This window comes from Delphinus delphis, chromosome 3 (assembly GCF_949987515.2).
Source record: "Delphinus delphis chromosome 3, mDelDel1.2, whole genome shotgun sequence".
In the NCBI taxonomy this organism is placed as follows: domain Eukaryota; kingdom Metazoa; phylum Chordata; class Mammalia; order Artiodactyla; family Delphinidae; genus Delphinus; species Delphinus delphis.
In genome coordinates, this window is record NC_082685.1 from 140992682 (window position 1) to 141018427 (window position 25746).

The following is a 25746-nucleotide window of genomic DNA, read 5'->3' on the forward strand; positions in this document are numbered from 1 at the left end:
TATATCTTCTGGCTTCCACATTTAATTAATTTATCTTTATTGGTAGAAAGCAGATTGGGTGGTAGGACTTCATTTGGAAAGCAGAAGACAAGCTTCTTATTTAAAGATTGTTGGAATATGAGACAAACCTGTTTTGAGAAGGTGGTTTTTAAACCAAAGAAGTCAACTCATAAGTTATGATATTGCATCCAGCATTTTAAATGCTACTTTTTTTTTTTTTTTTTTTTTGCGGTACACGGGCCTCTCACTGCTGTGGCCTCTCCCGTTGCGGAGCACAGGCTCCGGACGCGCAGGCTCAGCGGCCATGGCTCACGGGCCCAGCCGCTCCGTGGCATGTGGGATCTTCCCGGACCGGGGCAAGAACCCGTGTCCCCTGCATTGGCAGGCGGACTCTCAACCACTGCGCCGCCAGGGAAGCCCTAAATGCTACTTTTAACATAACATTATAACACTGGATCCAAGTTTTGACATATAGTCCTTTTAGATTATTTAAGAAGTGAGTTTAATTGGGTACCACTTAAAATTATAATTTAATGTTATAATAAAGGATGTATGAAATTTAGAGTTCTATTAACATAACATGAGCCTGTATCTTTATATTTGTGATAGCTCATCCTTGTTGAAAGTAGATGAGATAAAAGTTAGCTATAAGTATATATTAGAAAATGAATAATTCATGAGTAAAACCTTTTAGCATTATATCTGTGGATAATCTGTAACATAAAATAATCAATTTTTCAAAAATATTATGGTTCATTTTAGGCAAACACAATTCTTCCTCATTCACATAGCCATCATTTGCACTGCCTGCCAACCCTAATGAATATGGCTGCATCCTTTGATATCCCTAAGGAAAAGAGACTGTAAGTATCAGAGCTCTAGCAAAGCTTGTGCCTGTATATTTAATACCCACTTAGATGACCTTATCTTCTTTATAAGGAAGTAGTATATATAGGTTATGCCTGGGAATTATTTAGGGAAGCCTTTGGATAAGAGGAAAATTAAGAGTTTTTAAAAATAATTTGTATTTTAGGCTACAGAGTATTTTAGTTTAGTAAAATCAACCTTTTCTAGCATGTTTCTGGACAAGGACGTAAACTTTCTACCGGATCAGTAAAAATATTGGGATTGAGAGTTTTTTGGACTGTTTTATGTTTTGAGCAACGGTTCAGTCTCTTTTTCAATGTCTGAATTATTTCAAATTACAGCACAAAGACTAACAGTGTATTCTTTTGTATGTGTGGTTAAAAATGTTGGAAAAAGAAAGTTGGAATTCATATATTTAGGCTTCATTATTTTTTTTGTAATGTTTTGAAATGTAGTTCATTAGCTATTCAGAACTAGGAATTTTTGTTAAGTTATAATACATTTCTCAAAAGTTTAGTTAGCTTTATTAATTCAAAAGTACACATAAGGGCCTCACTATAAATAATACTTTTTTTATTAGCTTTAAATCTGTCAGTGAAAATACTACTATTTAACAGACTGAAGTTGTATTATAAACGGAGGGCATTACGGACCATCAGTTCTGACTCTTAAGCTAACATCGGTAGTGGTGGCATTCAACTTTTATTTTAGTAGTTTCTTGATGGGAAAATGTACTTTCCCAAAGCCTGGTAGACCTGAACTCTCTGGGTCAGATTATGGCCATGGTATTTAGTGTTCATCAGGAATTCAAATTTACCTTCAAAATTCCAGTAATAATCTAAGAATGATTTTTTTAGCTCGGTAAGCTGTTTACTGATAAGTACTTGCTAATCTGGACACATCCTAAGGTTTTTAAATTTTAAATCTGATTTGTATTTACCAGAATTTCTTAAGTTGAGACTTGATCGCTACCAAATTCTAGAAAACTGTATTTTATGCACCACAAAAAGGGAATTTAAAATAATTTCTAGGGACTTCCTGGTGGCACAGTGGTTAAGAATCCACCTGCCAATGCAGGAGACATGCAGGGTTCGATCCCTGGTCCGGGAAGATCCCACATGTCACAGAGCAACTAAGCCCATGCACTTCGACTACTGAGCCTGCGCTCTAGAGCCCAGAAGCCACAACTACTCAGCCCGCATGCTGCAACTACTGAAGCCCGTGCACTTAGAGCCCGTGCTCCGCAACAAGGGAAGCCACAGCAGTAAGAGGCCTGTGCACCGTAATGAGCAGTAGCCCTCACTCGCCGCAACTAGAGAATGCCCATGCACAGCAACGAAGACCCAACACAGCCAAAATAAATAAATAATTAATTTTCAAAATAAAATAATTTTTAAAAGGATCCCATTTACAGTTGCAGGTTAGTGGGGAAAATAGAGACTGTTCAGTTGATACTGGAATCATTGGTTATCCAACCTCATATCATAAACAAAAATCAATTTCATATGGATTAAGGACTTAAATGTGAAAAGCAGAGTTTTAAAACTTTAATAAGAAAGTAAGGTCACTAGGTCCTGACCTTGAGGAAGGAGTTCTTAAAACTAACATACCAAAAGTACCCACCACCATAGAAGAAAAGATTAGTAAGTATGTTTCGTTGAATCTAAATAATTAGTGTTTCTTCATACAAATCAGCAGTGTTCTTGTATTTTTTCTTTGTGGTTCCAAATTTGGTTAGATAATTTACTTTTTAGTAACACTCTCTAGCATGGATTTATGTAAGTTTTAATAGAATAATTTACCAAAGTGGTCTCTTTAAAATTACGCTAGCCTTGTATTAATTGTACTAATTTTTTTTCTCATTAGGCGAGCCAGTGCAGCCTTGAACTGTTTAAAACGCTTCCATGAAATGAAGAAACGAGGACCTAAGCCTTATAGCCTTCATTTAGATCACATTATTCAGAAAGCAATTGCAACACACCAGAAACGGGATCAATATCTCCGAGTTCAGAAAGATATATTTGTTCTTAAGGTACTGATGAGAAGATGCAATTTTCAATTTATTTCCTAATTCTTAACCACTGTATTTTAGTAGGCATACATGCTTGAGTTTGCAGTTTTATTCATGCATATGGATTTTCAGAAGGCTTCTAAGTTTTATAATGACTAGGCAGTGGAGCTGTGTTTTTATAACTTTTTCAAGTTAGAAAATCTTGATAATCTTCCTTAAATGAAAAACCTTCCATTTTGTTTTTAATATTTGAAGTTAGTTTTTTGACGTGAGGCCATTTGTCTTAATTTTTCATATTACTTTCTGGTGATTTTAGGATACAGAGGAAGCTCTTTTAATGAACCTTAGAGATAGCCAAGTCCTTCAACATAAAGAGAATCTTGAATGGAATTGGAATCTTATAGGGACCATTCTTAAGGTATGATAGGATACTTCTTGGTAATGGCTTGATTGTTTTCATTTTCTTATTCATTGTACTTCATCATAATTATATGTTTAGGAATTGATAAATACATAATATAACGTATTATGTTTTTCTAGTGGCCAAATGTAAATCTAAGAAACTATAAAGATGAACAGTTGCACAGGTATGTAAGAACTGTTTTGCATTTAAAGAACTTAGATTTGAATTAGATTATGCCTGATACCTACTAAAAGTAATAATTGATGTTTTAAAGATACATACATACATTTTAATAGTTGGTATTCAGTAGGTACATATATATTTTTTTATACATAGTTTGTTTTTTACAACCAAAAAGCATCAGCGAATTCTTTTTCTGGTTATTTACATTCTGGTTTTAGTTTTGGAACAAATGAAATACTTGAGATTAAAGTTTCTCAAATCGAGGAATATCAGCCATGTACTTATCTTAGCCCTAATGTATGAGAATGACATAAGGGCATAGTGTTTCCCTTTCAAAATGATGGCCATTTAAAATATTCCAATTCTACTTTCTTTTGAATCTGACTTTGAAGGGTTATTCATTCTTGTTCGTTTTTACACTCCTTGTAGCCAACCACACCTTCCATAAAACATGCTAATGTTTAGGGCATATACAGTACTTCAGGGTATTGTGCTCTTTTCTAGTACCCCATGCATTTTTACTCCTTCTGAGTTTAGACTAACCAACCACCAGTGTTGATCTCATTGGATAAGAGGGGCTTTACTTCATGTTTTTGAGAAGTTCATATCATTGACATTATAATTGATTGTATTCATCTACTCAGTGATATTTAACTTAATATCTGTATTAAGTTTTGAGAAATATATAGAACATAAGAATTACATTGGGGTAAAGAAGCATAGCACTAACTTTTCAGACTCCTTGAGAACAGAGGTGAAGTCTCATTCAACTTTGTTTCTCCAACTCCTGGATCTGGCACCTTTATTAGATTGGATTGTAGTGCTCGAAATTAAATTGAACTAAATTCCATGGAAGCTTAGAACATAATGTTGAAAATTATAACATTGAACTATCATCCATTGCTTTATAAATTCAGTTGCTTAAATTTTACCTGGAACTTTTATGGTTGACTTTTTTGCCTAATTGTGAAAAACTGATAAAATCATAGTGTGGTAACATTTGCTTACAATTATCTAGTATAAGATTATTTTATACAGCCATGGGACAAAGTTCTTGATAAAGTACAGTAGAAAAGAATTTATATATTCTGGATTAAAAGAGAGTTGAAAAGAAAAAAAGACCTGATAGTAAAATAAAATGTGTGCATTTCAAAAGAAAAAAAAAAAAAAGAATGAAAATTTATATCCAGGTGGCTTCCTCATATTTCTCCAACTGTATCTTCTAGCTATGTTATATCTGCATTTTTCCTGCTAGCATCTTTCTTCTCCACTATTTCTGTCAGGCATCTCACCATAAAGTTCTTATTTCACAAAGATATTTTTTATAATGAAGGGGATTTTTTGTTGTTTTTTATGGTTGGTTTGTGTGTGGAATGTACCAAATGTGTTTATTAAATTTCTTGCCATGTAGCTCAATGGTTTAAACCCAAAACATATTCAAAACCTTATTATATCATAAGTTGTGGTTAAGATTCTAAAAGAATTATTTGGTTTATTACTTTGTTGCTGATTTTTTATTTTGATCTTAGGTTTGTACGAAGACTACTTTATTTTTACAAGCCCAGCAGTAAATTATATGCCAATCTGGATCTGGATTTTGCCAAGTCCAAGCAGCTCACAGTTGTGGGTTGCCAGTTTACAGAATTTCTTCTTGAGTCTGAAGAGGTAATAAGCACTTTGTATATTTTCCAGAGTAAATGTTTTTCACTGAATTTGCCCCCTTCCTTTTATTTCTGAAGAGGCATAAGCTATATTTAGAAACATCGAGAATGAGACCAAACCTAGATTTTTATCCTGACTTAGTCACTAGCTATTTATGTGACTTTGGACAGTTAATTTGCCTTCTAGAAGACCTGGTTTTCTCCTTGTAAGATGGAAAATAATACCATCTCTTGCAGCACTGTGTTGAATGGGATTAAAAACAACAGATACTCAGTGATTGATATCTGTTATTAGTAACTTCATCATTATCATTAAATTTTTTGGACTTTATTAGAGTTGATTTTTCTAATTGTAGGCACTAAGTCCTTTTCTAGCAATATCATAATGTATTTGCTTTCAGGATGGGCAAGGATACTTAGAAGATCTAGTAAAGGATATTGTTCAGTGGCTCAATGCCTCGTCTGGCATGAAACCTGAAAGAAGCCTTCAAAATAATGGTTTATTGACTACTCTTAGTCAACACTACTTTTTATTTATTGGAACACTTTCTTGCCACCCTCATGGAGTCAAAATGCTGGAAAAATGCAGTGTATTTCAATGGTGAGCATTCCTAAATTCTGTTTCAGTATATACCCAAACTATTTTTAATGTGATCAGAAAGGGCATGCTTTTTAGTCTGTGTACCTGTGTTTGGTAAATTTTTATTAAAATACAAAAAAATATTTAATTAGAGCTGTCTTGATGCTCTACTCCGATGCTTTTTTTTAAAATGTGATATTTGTTAAGTGCTTTCTTTTAGAAATGCTTGTTTATTAGGAATTTAAAGATATTTGTTGAATTAATGAATCAATACAGTAATTTCTAGTAACCTTCATTATTTTCAATCCTTATTTTAGTTTACTTAATCTTTGCTCCTTGAAAAACCAAGATCACTTGCTGAAACTGACTGTTTCGAGCTTGGACTATAGCAGAGATGGATTGGCTAGGGTCATACTTTCCAAAATCTTAACAGCAGCCACTGATGTGAGTATAACATAGGCAATAAAACTATATATTTCATAACCAGTTAATTCAGTATTTTATAAATTTTGGCCTAATAAAACTAATTATAAATTCTAAGACTATGGGATGGAATTTTAGTTTACTTTAAAATTTTAGTTCCTCCAAAGAACTCGATATAGTACACATATTTTTATATAAAGGGAAAGAAGCAGCTAGATTGAAACACAAGTATTTTACTTTACTTGGACTAAAAAATATTCATATCAAGGGCTAGACCATCAATTCCAGCCTTTCTGCCCTTTTCAAGTAGCAGAACTGTCCCAAAACAAAGTCGAATAGACCGTCCATAGTGAAGTTTGGGTGGTGGTTTTTTTCTTTCTTTTTTTTTTTTTTAATGTTCTTATTTATCTTTATAGGCCTGCAGGCTGTATGCAACAAAACATTTAAGAGTATTATTGAGAGCTAATGTTGAATTCTTCAATAATTGGGGAATTGAATTACTAGTGACCCAGCTGCATGATAAAAACAAAACGATTTCTTCTGAAGCTCTTGATATTCTCGATGAAGCATGTGAAGACAAGGTGAAGTTTCATTATTTTATAATAAAACCCTTAGACATGAATTTTTATTAAAACATTCAAATTTGATAGAAAATTATGTGAAATTATAATGTATATAATATAGTGGTTTTAGAAATAGAGAATTTACTACCTTCATGCAGTTATTAATTTGCCTAATAATTATTTCTTTTAGGCCAATCTCCATGCTCTTATTCAGATGAAGCCAGCTTTATCTCACCTTGGGGACAAGGGTTTGCTTCTCCTCCTGAGGTAAATTTGAAGAAAATTTTTCTTATAGTTATGTTTTCTGTTGTGTTCTCTCTGGCAGTGTGTATTAAAGCTGGATTCAAATCTGTAAAGGAAGCACTCTAAAGAGTTTAGCTGTTAACTTCTGAAAGAGGCCTATTTTAGAATATTGGACATCCTTTAATACTGAAACTCTGTCTTTTCATTGTTTTTCTTAATGTTTCTTTTACATTTCCATGTGTCCTCATTCTTTTCATGACATTTTCTTTACTGTGGTTGGATTCATGTGTTTTTGCAAAGATTGTGAAAATTTATTTGTATTTGAAATTACAATGAATAAAAATTGACCTTTTAGTTTTAGGAAGGAGCTGTTCTTAAAGTCTTTTACCTCCTTAAACATATTTTGTTTGAGATGTTTTAGCTCCTTAAACATTTTTTGTGAGACTTAATGTTAAACTATTGCCTGTTTTAATTTACAGATTTCTCTCCATTCCAAAAGGGTTTTCCTATTTGAACGAAAGGGGTTATATAGCAAAACAGTTGGAAAAGTGGCACAAGGTAACTTGCTATTGAATAAGTTTCAATTTGTATCTTTTTATCTTGGGAAATAGATTGTGAATTTAGAGGATTTTTAAAATATTGTCAGTATTTTGAAACTAAAAAAGTTAAATATTTAAACATTCATGTGAAGTCAAGTCTTAAAATTCTGTATAATTATTTGTATTTATATTTGTCCACTTTTTAAACTATAGTTATTTTATAGAGAACTATTGATTTTGTGTAAATTCTGTTGAAATTTTGCTTTCAATTTAATTGATATAATCTATTGGTATCGTTTGTCAACCCTACTTACCATCATTTCTTTTATTCTTGGGTTCCTTTCACACGCCTTTTAAGCTGAAACTAAAACAATTTTCCTAAATGAAGATTAAAAAACAGTTCTACCAAGCATATATAATCATCTAATTAAACTTCATTTTAAGGTGTACTTTTCATAAATCTGAGAGCAAACTTCTTGCTGTTGTATATAATAGGGAAATCTAGGAAGAAGGGAGTAGTTTGAAGGTATTAGTTAACTTCCTAGCTTTTCTTTAGGTGGTCATCACTGTGACTTCAGTTTCATTTGATGCATTGTAAATTGTCAAAGCATCTTAGAAACTCATGGATTAATCAATCCTAATGTAAATGATTTTCAGATTTTCCATTATTTCAGATCATTATTTATATTGTCTATATTGAACCATGTTTCATAAGATATTCTCATTTTTAAAAAATACTATAGCTATAGTTATAGTTACCAGAGGTGGGGTGTGGGGAGAGAGGGAGTTGGATGAAGGCAGTCAAATGATACAAACTTCCAGTTATAAATAAGTACTAGGAATATAATGTACATAATAAATATAATTAACACAGCTGTATGTTATATATGAAAGTTGTCGAGAGAGTAAATCCTAGGAGTTCTTATCACAAGGGAAAATTTTTTTTTTATTTCTTTTATTTTGTATCTGTATGAGATGATGGATGTTCACTAAACTTATTTTGATGATCCTTTCACAATGTGTGTAAGTCACATCATTATGCTTTACTCCTTAGACTTATACCGTGCTGTATGTCAATTACATCTCAATAAAACTGGAAGAAAAAAAGGGAAAAAAATACTATAACTATAAAGTGTACAACTTCAGGCCTGAAGTCTTTCAGTAATTGGTGAATTAGAAAACTAAAATAAAGATGTGATAGTTTTGAACTTCCCTGGTGGTCCACTGGTTAAGAATCCATCTGCCAATGCAGGGGACATGGGTTCGATCCCTGGTTCGTGAAGAACCCACATGCTGTGGGGCAACTAAGCCCGTGCGCCACAACTACTGAGCCCGCACGCCGCAACTACTGAAGCTTGTGCACTCTGGGGCCTGCGTGCTGCAACTACTGAAGCCTGCATGCCTAGAGCCTATCCTTCTCACCATAATGAGAAGCCCCGCACACTGCAATGAAGAGTAGCCCCTGCTGGCCCCAACTAGAGAAGGCCCACGTGCAGCAGTGAAGCTCAGTGCAGCCAAAAAAAAAAAAAAAAAAAAAAAGAGATATGATAGTTTTATTTTCTAAATAGAAGATGTTTAAACTAGTTACCGTAATAAGATTGGTCACTTTATTATACAAATTATATTAGGAAATCGTTTAGCAAATCTGGTACAGCACTTTCAGATAGTACGTACAAAATATTAACTGATATAACAAAATCATGTGTCGTGTATAAGGAAACAGAAGAAGGGTTAATGATTCTGCCTTAGGGATTAGCAAAAAAAATGTTAGGCTGAGGAGAGGATGTGATATTTGAAGTGGTCTTGAGGAGTAAATAGTCAAATTGGAAGAAGGATGTTCAAGGATGAGGGGGCAGAATAATAAATCTGTATAGGTTATTGAAACTTCACAGACTTGTGAGGAAAGCCATATTCCAGTGCGGTTGGGGCTAGGATAAGTGGGGTGTGGCAAGATGAGGATGGAATGGTGAATTAGAACTAGATTGAATTAGAATTAGAACTAGGCTTTTATAAGCCACATTATGTCATACTAAGGGATTTCAATTTTGTAGGAAGTAGGGGGAATCTTTACAAGTGTAAAGAATATTCATAGTCTGAACTATACTTTAGAAAAAGATCACAGTGTAGTAGCAGAAGTATGGTCATCAAGGTAAAGAAATCTAGGAATACTGAGACCAGTTTAGAAGCAAAATTGATAAGAGCATGGACTTCAGTGGTGGTTAGGTTCCATAGTCAGGGACACATTTTCTGGACATTTTTGAAATAAGATGGACAGGATTTGTGAACTGATTGGATGTAATGAATGAGGGGTCCCACTTGACCCTTAAGGTTTCTGATTTGAATGACTGAATACATAATGGCTTACCATTAAAAGATTGTGATTACAAAAGGTGGTTTGCAGCAATGAGGATAATGAATTTTGAATAAGTTGAACTGGTATTGCCTGTTGTATGGCAAGTGAGAGTATCCAGAAAATATTTGGAAATGTGCATCTGGAGCTCAGATATGAGCTGAAGATAGAAGTTTGGGAGTTGTCAGTGAATAGTAGTAGTTGAAATTTGAATTGAGTGAGATCACCAAGGAAAATGTAAAGAACAAAGAAGTAAAACTGGAAATTGCTCCCTAGAGAACACTCTGCTTTTTTTTTTTTTATCTTTATGCTTTCTTTAATATATAACTTTATTTATTTTTAATTTTTGGCTGCATTGGGTCTTCACTGTTGTGTGCAGCTTTTCTCTAGTTGCAGAGAGCGGGGGCTACTTTTCGTTGCAGTGCGCGGGCTTCTCATTGTGGCGGCTTCTCTTGTTGCGGAGCATGGGCTTTAGGTGTGCGGGCTTCAGTAGTCGTGGCACACGGGCTCAGTAGTTGTGGCTTACGGGCTCTAGAGCACAGGCTCAGTAGTTGTGGCGCACAGGCTTAGTTGCTCTGTGGCATGTGGGATCGTCCCAGACCGGGGCTCGAACTCGTGTCAGGCGGATTCTTAACCACTGTGCCACCAGGGAAGCCCGAACACTCTGCCTTCATGAGGGGAATAAAAGGACAGGGACATTGAGGAAAAAATTATCAGCATGGCTTCACTAAAGGATGCTTCAGGAAGGAGAGGTCAGTGGTATATATTCTTGAGAGAGGTCAGGTAAGGTGAACACTAGAAAAAAAGCCTGTTGAAGGTGACCAGTCATTGGTGAATTTTGCTAGAGCAATTTCAGTAACAAGTTATAAACAGATGCTGAATTGCAGTTAGTTAGGCAGTAAATGCGAGATGTAAATATAAAGACAGTATAGTCTACTCTCTCAAATTAGAGAAAGGGAGAAAGGGAGGGGAACTAACTTAGTGATTGCCTACAGTTAAACTTAGTGCCTTTCAAGTATTACCTCACTTAATACTCAAAGCAACCCTGTGAAATGTTTCTGTATTATTTCTATGTTGTGAATGAAAATGTGGAAGCTAAGATGAGTAAACTAATTTATCCTAGGTCACAGAGCATGAAAATAACAGAGCAGGGGCACTTTTTGATTCCAAAGCCCATGCTCTTTCCACTATATTTGATTTCCTCCCAGTAGCTTGCAGCATGCCAAGATGAAGTTGAGACTGTCGCTTTTTCTAGGTAATAAAGCATCCAGGCCTGAATAATATTGAAAATTCACTCATTCAATTTAAAACTTTCATCCCTAGCCCAGGCTTGGTATAGAAATCTGCAATGGAGGGAGGATATGGTTCGTTTCATCACTCTGTTATTTATCTCCTCCCCATTTACCAGGTGCAAATTTGGAGCCTCTTCAGCTTTAGAGCAGGAGGAGGAGGGGGTACAGGGTCATGGACAGTCTTACTCAACTGATGCAACTGTTATCTGGGGTTGTTAGCTTTGAGCGGAGCAGATTTCAGATGTTGATTCTTTTACTCGAGGGTTATGTTCATGAATTCCTTGAAGACCTCATTCTGGGGATCTCTCATTTGCAGTTCCCTTGACTGAATCAATGGCTCCTCTGGCTGCCTACTTACAATACCTCCTAGTAGCTAGAGGTTCACCCTCATTTGGGGTCTTCTTGCTCCTCCAGTAGGTCCTTTTTGGGCAGAATCCTCAAGATGATCCACATCAGAAACTCAGTGCATTTCATAGCTATAAACCATACCCCTCAACTTTGCTAGTGTTTTCCACATGGACGCCACTGGTCAAAAGACTAACCAAGCAATACCATGTGAATGTAACTATTCCTGCATAAAGCTCAAAATACCTTCCTTAATTAGAATTTTTGTACTGAGATGTTCATGTATAGGGAGATTATGGTAGTATAGTATATAGAGTAATATAGTGGTTGTAGTAGCAGTAGTAGAAATTTGGTATGCTGATAATATAATTAAAACCTTGTATTACTTTTGCAAAGTAAAGAACCTAAAAGAAAAGCAGGAAAAGTAAGTTTTTAGAGTCTCTAAGTAGGGAGTTAAGGTAACCCACCAAATTTAAGTAGTCTAAAATGGTTTAAAATGAAAAATGTCTCCTTGCCCCCTTTTTCTATCTTTTCTGAAGATAATGTCTGTTAATATTTTGTATGCACTGAAAGATGTTTTGTGCATCTATAAGTATATATTCTTCATATAAAAATACAAATGAATCCATTCACAGCTGTAAATAAAATTGTATTTAATTTTTGTGTTTAGCAGTGTATCTAAGAGATCTTTTCAGAGCTGTGCATTTAGAGCTGTCTAATTCTCTTTAATGGCTGCATAGTAAATTATAGCAATGTACCCTAATTTTTATAATCACACCTGTATTATGGGCATTTAGACTGTTTCCAACTTTTTTAGTTTTGTAAACAGTGTTTGCTGGATATTCTTGCATGTATATCTTTGCATACTTGTGCAGGTATATCTTTTGAACAAATTTCTAAAGTATAATTGTTGAGTCAAAAAGTATGTGAATGTAAAGTTTTGATAAATACTGCCAAATTGCTTTTCAGAGTTTCTACCAATTCCTTCTAAACGTTTAGTTTAAAGTGGAGATCTTTGCAATAAAGATGGTGGTGTGATTGACTGTCTCGGTTTAAAGAATTTAACTAGAAAATTTCCAAGTTTTAGTTGGAAATATTTTTTACATTTGACCTGATTTAAAGGGAGAGAGATTGTTTCTTACCAAACGGTGCTAAAATGGTAGAACTCAGTTAATTTCCGTTTAAAATTTCTAGTGAATATCTTCAGAGTTTAATATTAAGAAGCTAGTTTTGGGACTTCCCTGGTGGCACAGTGGTTAAGAATCTGCCTGCCAATGCAGGGGACACGGGTTTGAGCCCTGGTCTGGGAATATTCCACATGCCGCGGAGCAACTAAGCCCGTGCACCACAACTGCTGAGCCTGTGCTTTAGAGCCTGTGAGCCACAACTACTGAGGCTGCATGTCACACCTACCGAGGCCGCATGCCACAACTACGGAAGCCCTCACACCTAGAGCCCCTGCTCTGCAACAAGAGAAGCCACGGCAATGAGAAGCCCGCGCACTGCAACGAAGAGTAGTCCCCACTCGCCACAACTAGAGAAAGCCTGTGCGCAGCAACGAAGACCCAACACAGCCAAAAATAAATAAACAAACAAATAAATAAATAAAAAGCTGTTCTTTTTTTTTTTTAATGGGGACAGGAATTCAAATATGACAAAAAAATTTTTAGCTTACTTGTATGGACCCTAAAATATTAATTGAAAATGAGGAAAAGCGTATAAGCAGAAAGCTTATAGGTATGGATGTGATAGAACATTTGCATTCATAATACCTTGTTCTATCTACTCTTTTCAAAAATTTCTTAAATTTCCTGAACAGATGTTCATTTTTCTCATATTTATGCTTCCAAAGATTTGTTAGGTACCTAACATATTACAAATTTAGTGAATGTTGTTATGATATATATAATTAAAACAATATTATCTTCTAGGAATATAATTCAAAATATGTTGACTTGATTGAAGAACAACTTAATGAAGCACTTACTACTTACCGAAAGCCAATTGATGGTGACAACTATGTTCGTCGGAGTAACCAAAGGTATAGTCCAGTTAATGGAATAATTTATTGCTAGTCCTCAAACATAAAATTTAAAACCAAATTATTGTAAATCATTACTTTTTAAAGTTTTCTGAGTTATTTTGTTTCTTACACTGACATAGGAAAAGTCTTTTTAAAGCACAGCATTGAATGTTCAAAAATTCAGTGGCATTCATAACTTGAATACCCTGACTAATATAGCATAGTGTTCAGATCCCTCCATGTCCTTACCCTAGTGTGTATTTCTTGTCTTAGTTCTCTTAGCGTTACTCAGAGACCAGCTAAACTATTATTTTTCTAGAGGAATTCTCATGCCTTTCCACCTCCGTATTTTTATTTATGCTGAGTGATTATGTCTAATTCTGTTTATCTAGTACTTTATTATAAGTCATTTTTTAAAATTAGCTTATTTAAAATGAACCAATAGGTATATCAATCATTTTTATTATACTAGATTACAGCGTCCTCATGTCTACCTACCTGTACACCTTTACGGACAACTGGTACACCACAAAACAGGCTGTCATTTGTTGGAAGTACAGGTAAAAACATAATTTGCTTATTTTAAATAGCTACAGTAGTAGAAAAAACTTAGTATTGCTAAAGTATTATCTTTTCAAAAACTTCTCAAAAGCCTTCAGAAAGTCAGTGGCATAGTTGCTTTTAAAGCCATCCATCTTGTAATTGACTTAGCATTCTTTGTTTGCAGTGCTTAGAGATATTACTGGCTTGCATGCATTTCCCTGACTTGCATATGACTATTTGCATAGCTAATTTGTTATGTAGAGTAAGTAATCCAGTGAAGGTCTGAGTTCTTTCCTTTCTAGTTCATTGGGGAAGTTCATCTCCTTAGTAAAAACATACTGAAAAACTGAGTTTCTTCATTCCTCTTGTTGGGAAGTTAAACTGAACCTGAAACATATTCAGTTACCTTTGGTGAGCAAAAACTGAAAGTATCAGTTGCTGTTTGTTAGTGCCTCTCTGTTTTCATATATTTCATGTAATGTAAGGCTTAGACAAGCAGTTGTTCTTTGAGTATAGTATGCACGCCAGAGTTTGGCTGGGAATATGTCTTGCTACTAGGTGTTTTCAATAAATGTAACCCTTATTTTAAGAATGGTTATAGAAGTATTTGTGTTTCTGAACAATAGTAACCTAGCAGTTTAGTTCCTTTTCATATCAGTGTTCATTTCAGGAGCAAAAGTTTTGCATAAATATATTCCACAGTTTCATGTATTTTTATATTGTCTGTGAAGACTATTGAGACTATATATTTTTTTAATTCACTGAAAATTTAAATGATTTTCTCAGTATCATTACCTACATAGTATGATAAAGTCTAGGTGTTAATTTGTTATTTTCTATCTAAAAGAAATAATGATCGTTAATGGCTAACATTTTTCTAATACTAAGCCCCAAGTACTTTGTTACACTTATGTAATAATTCATTAAATCATTAAACTTTATGAAACAGAGTTTAGGAAATCAAGACATGGGGAGATTAAGTAACTTGCTCAAGGCCACTTAGCTAATAAGTTCTAACTCTAGTATATGAATTCAGAGCCCATGTCCTAATGCTGCTTCTTAAGAAATTCGACATAAAATTATTTTAGGATTTTAAATATGCAAAAATTACTAAATACAAACCTTAAATTGGTTTTAAGATACAATAAGAATATATGTTAAAGACATACTGTTAATCATATGGTATTTTTTTCCTCTCTCCAGAATATTATTACAGAACTCTGTCACAGTGTCCGCACACCAGATTTGGATAAATGGGAAGAAATTAAAAAACTGAAAGCATCTCTATGGGCCTTGGTTTGTAATAAACACTTCTGTAAGATCTTCTTAATTTTTAGATTTTACTCATTTTCCTGTTAATATTAAATAAATAAAAATAATTTTATTTGGAACGTGTTCTTAGATTAGTATTCTAAAGCAAAGATTGTTCCTGCCCATTTAAATATTATTTTATGTTGGAAAATAAATGATTAAACTGTTAGTTTTCTTGCTGAGACAGATGGAACTTTAATTCCTAAAGTTCCTTATGTGAGGTTTTTTTCACAGTTCTTTCTCTCTTATAGACGTGGTTAAATTTTTTGGTTTTTTGGGTAGCTTTCCAAATCTCTTGAAGGAGTTAGTATTGTAAATATATTTGATATGTGATTTCTTTTCTTTTAGGGAAATATTGGCTCATCAAATTGGGGTCTCAATTTGCTACAGGAAGAAAATGTGATTCCAGATATACTAAAACTTGCAAAACAATGTGAAGTTCTTTCCATCAGAGGGTGTGTCATTTAACTCAAATCTTTCTGAAGTATATATTTTTGTTCACAGATGAGTGTGAGGGAAGAGTATTTTATGATTGCAGTTTTTCAGTGCATCAGGTTAAACATCTTAAGGAACTCCTTGTTTATTAATATTATTGATATTTTATTCTTATCATTGTAATATTGACACTTACCTTGCAGATAAACAGAGTATAGTGTGTCCAAATAATCTAGTAGTGCAAATATTCCAAATTTATTTCAGAAAAGCTAATGTATATATTTTTCCCTGATCACAATATGTTCTTTTAGATTTTTTCCTTGTAATTAATATTTTCATTATGAAGGTTTTCATGTTATTTTTAATGGCTATTAAAGAAAGCGCAAATGTACATATAGCAAACTAATATTTTATGGTTGCTTTAAGAAATCTCAGTTTGGAATTATAAACTGTCATTACTGTATCTTTTACTTACAGGACCTGTGTATATGTGCTTGGGCTCATAGCCAAAACCAAACAAGGCTGTGATATTCTAAAATGTCACAACTGGGATGCTGTAAGGCACAGTCGCAAACATCTGTGGCCAGTGGTTCCAGATGATGTAGAACAACTCTGTAATGAACTCTCATCTGTTCCAAGCACTCTGAGTTTGAACTCAGAGTCAACCAGCTCTAGACATAATAGTGAAAGTGAATCTGCGCCATCAAGTGAGTACTGTGACAGGGTCATAATAAAGTTAGCCGAAACTAACGCTTGTGATATCAGAATTTAAATGAATTTTACATTCTTAATTTACTTTTCTCTGAGATAATTTGGCCGTAATAGTGTCTTGGAGAATGCATATCTTTTCACAACAGGGAGTATAGCTACCAGCCTACATTGTTCTCTCCCTTTGCTTTCTAAATAGGCCTTGGAAAAGGCTTACAGAGTTTACTTACAGAGTTAAATAATAAGCCATGTCCCAGAAGACCCATTCCCCTTTTTTGCAATTTCTAATAAGTGAATGTTTATTCATCTACTTTCTTCATTTACCTAATTCTTTTGTTCATTTTTCAGATATAGGGTTGTTGAACTAGAATATATTTAAGAGATATTATATTCATATACTCATCTTTGAAAGAAGAGCTAAATTTTAAAATTAGCGAAACTGTTAAAAGATGGAGTATCAAAAATAAATGAAAAATGGTTTGCAGTTTTAAGCCTTGTGCTAAATGCTACTAGGTGCAGAAGATTTTAGACACGTTTTTTTTAAAGAAGATAGTGCAATATTTATCAAACCATATTTCACTAGATCTAAGATACCATAAATTATAATATGCACCACTGTTTAAGAAAAAAAAATGCTGCCTATTGCAAGATGCATGCTGATTTTAGAGATTTTAAGTGTGAAAAATGTGCATCTTAGAATTGGCAAAATATGGAAATACAGTGCAGTGTGCAAGTTTAAGATTTTATTTTGCCTTCTTTCAGAATATATTTGAAGTAATTTATAACTATTCAACAGAAAATAAAAATAGAATAAAATCCCATAGATGTCATTAGGCACCTGGATTGAGTCTTTTATTAGAGGCCCTGAATTTAGATGAGTTTCTTAGTTCCTAAGGCAAAGTGAGAAATAAATATAATTGGTTTAAACATGAATTTAAAATGTTGTGACTCGGTTCTTTGTAAGTATAGTTTGCTTAAGATTGGACATTCATTTCTTATAAGATTGATTTTTCTTGCCTATTGTGATTTGAGGAATAAACCACCAGGAATCTGTACCAACTGAGTAAATATCCAGGGTCAAGTCTCCTTTTTGCCTTTAATTTTATCTTGAATATTTGGAGGGTTTGGAAACTCACTGAGATAAAAGAAACTTTATGCAAGCTGTGACATAATGAGTTCTGTAGTTTTTCTTTGGAAATAACAGAAGATCATCATAATGACAAATTTTATATTTTATTCAAGGACAAATTCTGGGTCTCAAGGAAGCTCTTTTTATGTGGCTCAGCAGTCTGACTCTTTATTTTTGAAAAATTTTTCCCCAGGTGACTATTAAACAAAAATTTCCTGAATTATGTCACTAATAGTTACTATGATTATTTGTCCTTTTTTATCTGCTTTTATTAATCCTTTGATCATAGGTATGTTCATAATGGAGGATGACCGGTTTGGCAGCAGCTCTACTAGTACATTTTTCCTTGATATCAATGAAGATGCAGAGCCAGCATTTTATGATCGATCTGGACCTATGAAGGATAAAAATTCATTCCCTTTCTTTGCTTCTAGTAAACTTGTGAAGAATCGTATCTTAAATTCGCTTACTTTGCCTAATAAAAAACATCGTAGTAGCAGTGATCCAAAAGGAGGGAAACTGTCATCTGAAAATAAGACAAGCAACAGGCGGATCAGAACGCTTACAGAGCCCAGTGTTGACTTTAATCATAGTGATGATTTCACACCCATATCCACAGTACAGAAAACATTACAATTAGAAACTTCATTTGTTGGGAATAAGCACATTGAAGACACTGGTAGTACTCCAAGTATTGGAGAGAATGACTTAAAATTCACCAAGAGTCTTGGTACAGAGAATCACAGAGAAAACACAAGCCGAGAGAGATTAGTTGTAGAAAGTTCAGCGAGCTCACATATGAAGATACGTAGCCAAAGTTTTAATACAGACACTACAACAAGTGGCATAAGTTCAATGAGCTCAAGTCCTTCACGAGAGACAGTAGGTGTAGATGCTACGACTGTGGACACTGACTGTGGAAGTATGAGTACTGTGGTAAGTACTAAAACTGTTAAGACAAGCCACTATTTGACGCCACAGTCTAGCCATCTCTCTCTCTCTAAATCAAACTCAGTGTCCCTGGTGCCTCCAGGTTCTTCTCATACACTTCCTAGAAGAGCACAGTCCCTTAAAGCACCCTCTATTGCTACAATTAAAAGTCTAGCAGACTGTAACTTTAGTTATACAAGTTCTAGAGATGCCTTTGGCTACGCTACACTGAAAAGATTACAGCAGCAAAGAATGCATCCATCCTTATCTCATTCTGAAGCTTTGGCGTCTCCAGCAAAAGATGTGCTGTTTACTGATACCATCACCATGAAAGCCAACAGCTTTGAGTCCAGGTTAACACCAAGCAGGTGAGCAAATATACATTTTAAAATGAACAATAATGTTTGCATTTTAATAGACTTAAATGTAAAGCATTAGCCAGGTTTTACATCTACGTAAACCTCAGAACTGACCTATTGTTTACTATAGTAGGCTATAAGCTCCTAGTTACCCGATATGATTTGAAATGGATTCTTGCAGCTGCGAGGGGGGAAAAGAAACTCCTTTAGGCCCTGAAAATAAACATATATGCTTTACAATGACACATAAGTCACAAGCTTTTTTTTATTTATTTCTCGCTTCTGCAAGGATCGATTTTAAAAAGAAGCATGTCGGGGGAATCAGGAGCTTAAGACCTACAATAACAAACAACCTTTTCAGGTAGGTCAATTTAAGGCTCCAAAAGTTGACTTTTTTTTTTTTAAGATAACTGAAAATTTCAGTATAATTCTTTTCAGTTTAAGTAGCTGTGATTATTAAGTAGGAACCAAATGAACATTAAATGAATTACTTGGCCCTCAGAATTCAGCAATAGCAGTTTGCCTGTGCTCAGGAGCATTTGGGAGATTTCTATGCCATATCTAAAGATTATATCAAGCTGGTCAAAGTAGTAGATTTTACCTATAAAAGATATGCAGTGTTAAATTTTATTGTTGCAAAAATTTCTATACCTTCCTTTTTTGTTGGACCAAATACTTCTAAAAACTTTCTTTAGTTTTAGATTGTTCATTTTCATTTATTAAATGGATTAGTATTTGTCAAGTACTGAGACTAGTGCCTAGCACATACTAAGACACTCGATAAAAGTTAGCTGTTATCATCATCATCACTATTATTATTGATAGTTATTTCTTTCATGTAATCCATTTGGCTCTTATATAACCAAATTCTTAAGTTATTAAGCAATTTTGTTTCAGGAATGTTAACACATTTAGTAGAAGAGATCCCTTGTAGCAAATAATAAATTATATTCCCTTTGGTAGAATTTCATAAATTATGCAGTAATGTCTTATCTACCTGACAGCCTCATCCCTCCCAACAGCTCACTAGTATAAACCTATGCAGTGAACTTCACAGATTTTATTCAAAGGAAGTACCTCTGACCCACATTCATAGTTTGTTGATGTTTATTCTAACAAGTTTGTATATCAGATTTTCAGGCCTATGGAAGCAACAGTTATAAGCTGCTACTGGTAGGGACACTGACAGGAAAGGAGAGCTGATAAAATTGGTGGCAAAGGAGGAAACTTTTATACTACAACGAAGTATTTGGAAACTCAGAGACTACAGCAGCTAGTAGCATTCAGCAAGGGGCAGTAATGGAGCACACCAAAATAAGCAGTAAGGGTACCACCATCTTAGAGCTCAGTACAATAACCAAAGTGCTGTTAACTCTGAACCACCCAGTTAGGGTTATTCTGTCTCACTGAAGCAGGCATTTCTATCTAAACTGATTAAAGCACAGATAAAAAGTTTCATTGCTTAAATATTCATTAGAATAAACCAGAAACAACTATTCCGAATCACTATTTCCTAATCATTCTGGGTTCTTAGGATCCTATTTCCTGTATTCTCTGTTAGATCAAGAGAAGGATATTTGGAAATCTTACTCCTGGAATAAAATGCCAAGTTATCAGCACTATAAAGGATTAATAGATGTTTTTAATTTCTTGGGAGGGGAAAAAAAAAGAAAAAGCAGTCAAGAGAAACAGAAACAGCTGTACAGAGGCATGAGGCTTAACAAAAATCTCATGTTGGTCAAATCTGTCATTTATTCTTCAAACTGTGTTTAGTACTTAACTGTGTACTGGGTTCCATGGAGGAAAAAATTGTGTAGACATTAGTCTTCCTATTCCCACTTGTTTCCTTTGGTTAGTTCAGAGAAAATGAAAATGATGGACGATAACTACACATTTACTGTAAAATAATAGTTTGGAATCTAGGCTGAGAAGATTTTTTTTTTTTTCTTATAAAATTAGAAGAGTAGTCATACTGATACCTATGGTATAATGGTTAGCATGAATCCAGCATTCTTAAAAACCATATCTTACTGAGTATTTCCTTGGGGCATAGCAGAAAAAACACTGAAGTAGGAATCCTTAATCTTGAGTTATAATCCTGGCACTGAATGAATGAACTTGGAAAAAGTTCCATAAATTATGCTATAATGTCTCATCTGCTTGGAATTCAAAAGTTCTGCAAGCCTCATCAGTGCAGAACAAACGCAGGCAAACCTCTCAATTGTTTACCGTGGTAAATCTGTATGGTAAAGTTCATGAATTTTGAAGTATGTAGGCCTCAATTGCCTAATCTAGTGGAGATTGGACTAGATCAAGTGGTTTTAAGCTTTTTTTAAATGTCGCTTTTTAAGTAGAGAAACCTTTCTTCACAAAAACATTGCTGTGGAAACCCAAAACGTAGAATATGTAAAAACAGAGCTATTCTGGTTGAAATAGGTATTGTGGAGGTGAGTATACCAGTAATTTCTTCCCCTTCACTCCAGTAGTCTTTGAAGAGTTCTGTGGAATCACAGAGGTATAACAGAGTACAATTTAAAAACTACTGACCTATTTTATAAAATTTGTAAATTTCAATTATGAGTGGTTTTTAGGTGGAAGTTCATAGAAATTAGTGGGTTTTGCTATGATAATTTTAATAGCTACTATTTATAAAACATTATTTTGTGTTCTTTTCAAAATAATTCTTCGTTTTAATATCAGGGTATGTTATTACATTTTAAATGACTTGAGTTTTCAAATAGCAGTATACATATAGTGTGGAACCTTGTACAAAGCAGGCGTATGATAAATATCTTAGCATGTCTGTTGCATGAATAAAAATCTGTATAAGAAAGGTGTATCTTATGGAAATGTCATTATTCCATGTTATGGAATCACTGGTAAGGAATGCATTGAGGAAATATCAGTGCTTCATATAAAACTGTCTCTTGTAATATTTATATATGATACCATTTTTACTGTTTTTTTTTAAGATGTGTACTTTATTTTAATTCTTGGCTGTGTTGGGTCTTTGTTGCTGTGCACGGGCTTTTCTCTAGTTGTGGCGAGCGAGGGCTACCCTTTGTTGCAGTGCACAGGCTTCTCATTGTGGTGGCTTCTTTTGTTGCGGAGTACGGGCTCTAGGGTGCACGGGCTTCAGTCGTTGTGGCATGCAGGCTCTAGAGCTCAGGCTCAGTAGTTGTGGCGTACCGGCTTAGTTGCTCTGTGGCATTCCCCGACCAGGGATCAAACCCGTGTCCACTGCATTGGCAGGTGGATGCTTAACCACTGCATCACCAGGGGAGTCCCATTTTTACTGTTTTGTGTCTGTCTTCTGTGTTACAAAATCTTATGTTGATAAAGTAATTACCACACAAAGAATAAGTGATTATCCTTATTTTAATAAAAATAATCTTAAATAGAATTAGTAGACGTGCCCTTACTTATAGCAAATCTAGCAGTCTCAAATGGTTGTGAAGTTAGTTCTTGGATGATACCTCTGTTTTCTGAGGTCAGTTTTTTATTTATTTTTTACTGCTAGATGTTGAAAGTTATCTTAATTGCTCACCTTTTCACTTTTACCTGGGAGACCGTAACAGTTGTTTTTGGTCAACAGTCAACATTACTGACGACCTTTTATATATCAACTTATAAGAGAGAAATATTTTCAAGTATTCATATGTTCTCAGTAAATAAGATGGCACTCTTTAGTACTTGACTAGCTTCCTTTCTTTTATGAAGGTATGAAAATAAACTATAATTCTTTATGTGATTGCTGTAACAAATCAAGAAACTAATATAGTTTTTTTAATGGTATTATAGGTTCATGAAAGCTTTAAGTTATGCTTCGCTAGATAAAGAAGATTTATTAAGTCCTATTAACCAAAATACCCTGCAGCGATCCTCCTCAGTGAGGTCCATGGTGTCCAGTGCAACGTATGGTAGCTCAGATGACTATATTGGTCTTGCTCTTCCAGTAGACATCAATGATATATTCCAGGTATCATAAATTCTATTGTTTTCTTATGAGTTGGTTTACGTTTTTTTTCATATTCTATAACTGCTTATTAGAAATTATAATTTAGAGCAAATACTAATTTGGGGGAAGGTGGTATTTTTAGGCAGTGTTATTTAAAGAAATTTTACCATGAGAATTATTTCACTTTTCTCAACTATTCTATACTCTTTTATTTAGCATCTCTAAGTCCCCAGCACATTATCCTTCTCCTCACACTAAATCGGCATCTTGTTTGATTTCTTTATCAGTATATTCTCTATAGAAATTTTAATGCCTAATCTTGCTTTTTAGTCACACTTGACTTATTCCTTATTGTTTTTTTTAAATGAGATATAACTGACATATAACATTGTGTAAGTTTGAAATGTACAATGTATTCCTTGTTTTATTTAATCCTTGATCCTATTTATCCCGAACATGGCAGCCACATGTTGTGCTAATCCCACGAAATACTCACAAATCTCTAGAAGGTAGATAGTACTAAAGAATACACATTTGTTTAGAAGTCTAAAAACATTTTAGATAAATTCTAAAATAATTATTTTAATATCCATTTAAGTCACCAAGAATAGATAAGGACCTTAAGAGTTTTATGCTATTTTGTCAAGTTTTGGTGATTTAACCTTCTTCAGTATCTTTTCATTATAGGTTCATGTGCTATAGTAATTCTGTTTAAATTACATTTCATTTAATTATGCTAATATACATAAAGTGAATTTTTATAACAGGACTTACCATGACATATCTATTTTAGGTAAAGGATATTCCCTATTTTCAGGCAAAAAACATACCTCCACATGATGATCGAGGTGCAAGAGTGTTTGCCCATGATGCAGGAGGTAATGCATGGTTTTTGTTCTCCTCTTTATATTAAAAAGAAAATTCTTTTCAGTAGGATGACACTAAAAATTCAGGTATACTTACTTTTGGGTCAACTTAAAAAATTATAGCAAAATAATTGTTTGAGTCAATTTAAAATTAAACCACAGTATTTTTTTGCGAGAGACTTAAAGTGTTTTTCCAACTAAGTACCAAGCCTCTCAAGAAGACAAAGACCAGATCAGTTGCTTCTGTTTTAAACAAACAATACGTGAAAAAATTTTAACACTTACACTCATAGGTCTAAGCAACAGCTGTTTGGGGAAAGGAGAGAGAGAAAAATGTACTTAATACATTACATGATCTCTCTTTGCTATGAGCTGTGGTATTTTAATTAATATATGCCTATCAGCCACAAATTTAAAGCTTTAAAATCTTGATGATTTTTTTCTTAACAAGGACCTCTTTAGACTCGGAATTATTACTTTTCTTTACACAAATATTAAGAATTGATTACACAAATATTAAGAATTGAAATGATACTTAATTGTGTAATCTTAATTTTTTATTTTGTATTTAAAACCCCATATTAAAGTAATATAAGTATATCTGCTGATGTTAATTATTTTCATAATTTAAAGCAAATTATCCTGTTTTTCTCCCCAGTTAAGGTTAGATTTTGAATCATAAAAGGAGTTCTGGTTTTCTTCCCTAATTTCCCTTCTTTAAAATTTCACATAGTTTAAGGCACCTTGAAAGAGGTGTCATTGATACCATCTTCATCAGATTATGTTTTGTATTTACTTATGCACAGGTCTTCCATCTGGAACTGGAGGTCTTGTAAAAAACTCTTTTCACTTGCTACGACAGCAGATGAGTCTTACAGAAATAATGAATTCAATCCATTCAGATGCTTCTCTGTTTTTAGAAAGCACAGAAGACACTGGACTACAGGAACATACAGATGATAACTGCCTTTATTGTGTCTGTATTGAAATTCTGGGTTTCCAGCCCAGTAACCAACTGAGTGCAATATGTAGTCATTCAGGTGAGTGATTATGTCCTTCAAGATGAACCCACCTGTCTTTGAATCTGCTCCAGTCACAAGTCATCTCCCAGCCCGATTGATCATCCCTCTTACTCCATTTGCATTACCTCAGCCTTAGTACGGTCACTCAGCATCTCCCTGTGGGAATGTTAGTAAGTTTGTCTCCAGTTTTTTCCCCTTCCAATTCATCTTTCATACTACTGCCTTGGATTAGGCTGTTGACAGTTTTTTTTACTGCCTATTCAAGTCCAGCACACAAGACTCTTTGTGTGATCTGTCTGCTGTTTTTTTTACCATTCTCCTATCTTATAATTGATACACCGCTACTGACTAGATGTTTTTTGAACAGACTGTGCTCTTTTTCATGGTTCTAGGCATGAAGAGTGTGTTTTCCCTACTGTTCCCTCTTGCGCCTTCTCCTCACGCACATGCAAGCTCACACACAGTGCATTTGGCAAGCCCACCTCATCCTCAGAGTTGGGGCTGTTTTATCTTCAAAGCTTTCTGTGACCCTCTTAGTCGTATGTTGACACTTCTTCCTCTTTACTTTCATTGCTCTTTGTACATAGATCTCTTATGATAATTATTGCTTGGTTATTTTTTTCCCTTCTACTCAATAAGTTCCTTCAAGGTATGGTCTGTCATGCCTTTTCATTTTTATTTTCTAATACTCAGCTGAGTACTGCTTTATATACTAGGCACTCAATATTTTTTTGGTGAGGGAGTGAATGAATCAGATCCAGATTCAGCTTTTTTATAAATATGTGTAGATAGCTTTTCTTGGTGAATATCACTTAGCCACCCTCAAAAAAATCTAGTGATAACCAAAGTTCTCTGGGTCATTCATCCACGTTTCTCCATGGCATCCTGATTCAGAACTTCCCAACTGATGGGTTGCAGCACACTGTTGTACCACATCCACAAATAGGATATGGATGTGCTGAGAGATTAATCCCTTCCGTGGCTCCATGCCCCAATCGGGCC

General features: G+C 34.3%; 1 protein-coding gene across 3 annotated transcripts in view; it reads left to right on the top strand.

Moving 5' to 3' along the window:
- The window catches only part of RICTOR (RPTOR independent companion of MTOR complex 2), a 127519-nt gene that overhangs the window by 88850 nt on the left and 12923 nt on the right, over nt 1–25746 (top strand). For 2 of the 3 annotated variants that reach the window (XM_060009562.1, XM_060009564.1), the window contains 20 exons: nt 763–863; nt 2734–2899; nt 3195–3296; nt 3419–3465; nt 4994–5129; nt 5527–5726; nt 6023–6149; nt 6545–6709; nt 6882–6958; nt 7414–7492; nt 13392–13501; nt 13956–14043; nt 15230–15322; nt 15686–15792; nt 16250–16479; nt 17899–18907; nt 19188–19259; nt 22700–22877; nt 23650–23734; nt 24529–24762. In XM_060009562.1, coding sequence (XP_059865545.1) covers nt 763–863; nt 2734–2899; nt 3195–3296; nt 3419–3465; nt 4994–5129; nt 5527–5726; nt 6023–6149; nt 6545–6709; nt 6882–6958; nt 7414–7492; nt 13392–13501; nt 13956–14043; nt 15230–15322; nt 15686–15792; nt 16250–16479; nt 17899–18907; nt 19188–19259; nt 22700–22877; nt 23650–23734; nt 24529–24762 — 3406 coding nt within the window. The remainder of the gene's footprint in view (nt 1–762; nt 864–2733; nt 2900–3194; nt 3297–3418; nt 3466–4993; nt 5130–5526; nt 5727–6022; nt 6150–6544; nt 6710–6881; nt 6959–7413; nt 7493–13391; nt 13502–13955; nt 14044–15229; nt 15323–15685; nt 15793–16249; nt 16480–17898; nt 18908–19187; nt 19260–22699; nt 22878–23649; nt 23735–24528; nt 24763–25746) is intronic. The other variant, XM_060009563.1, reaches the window with a different exon arrangement.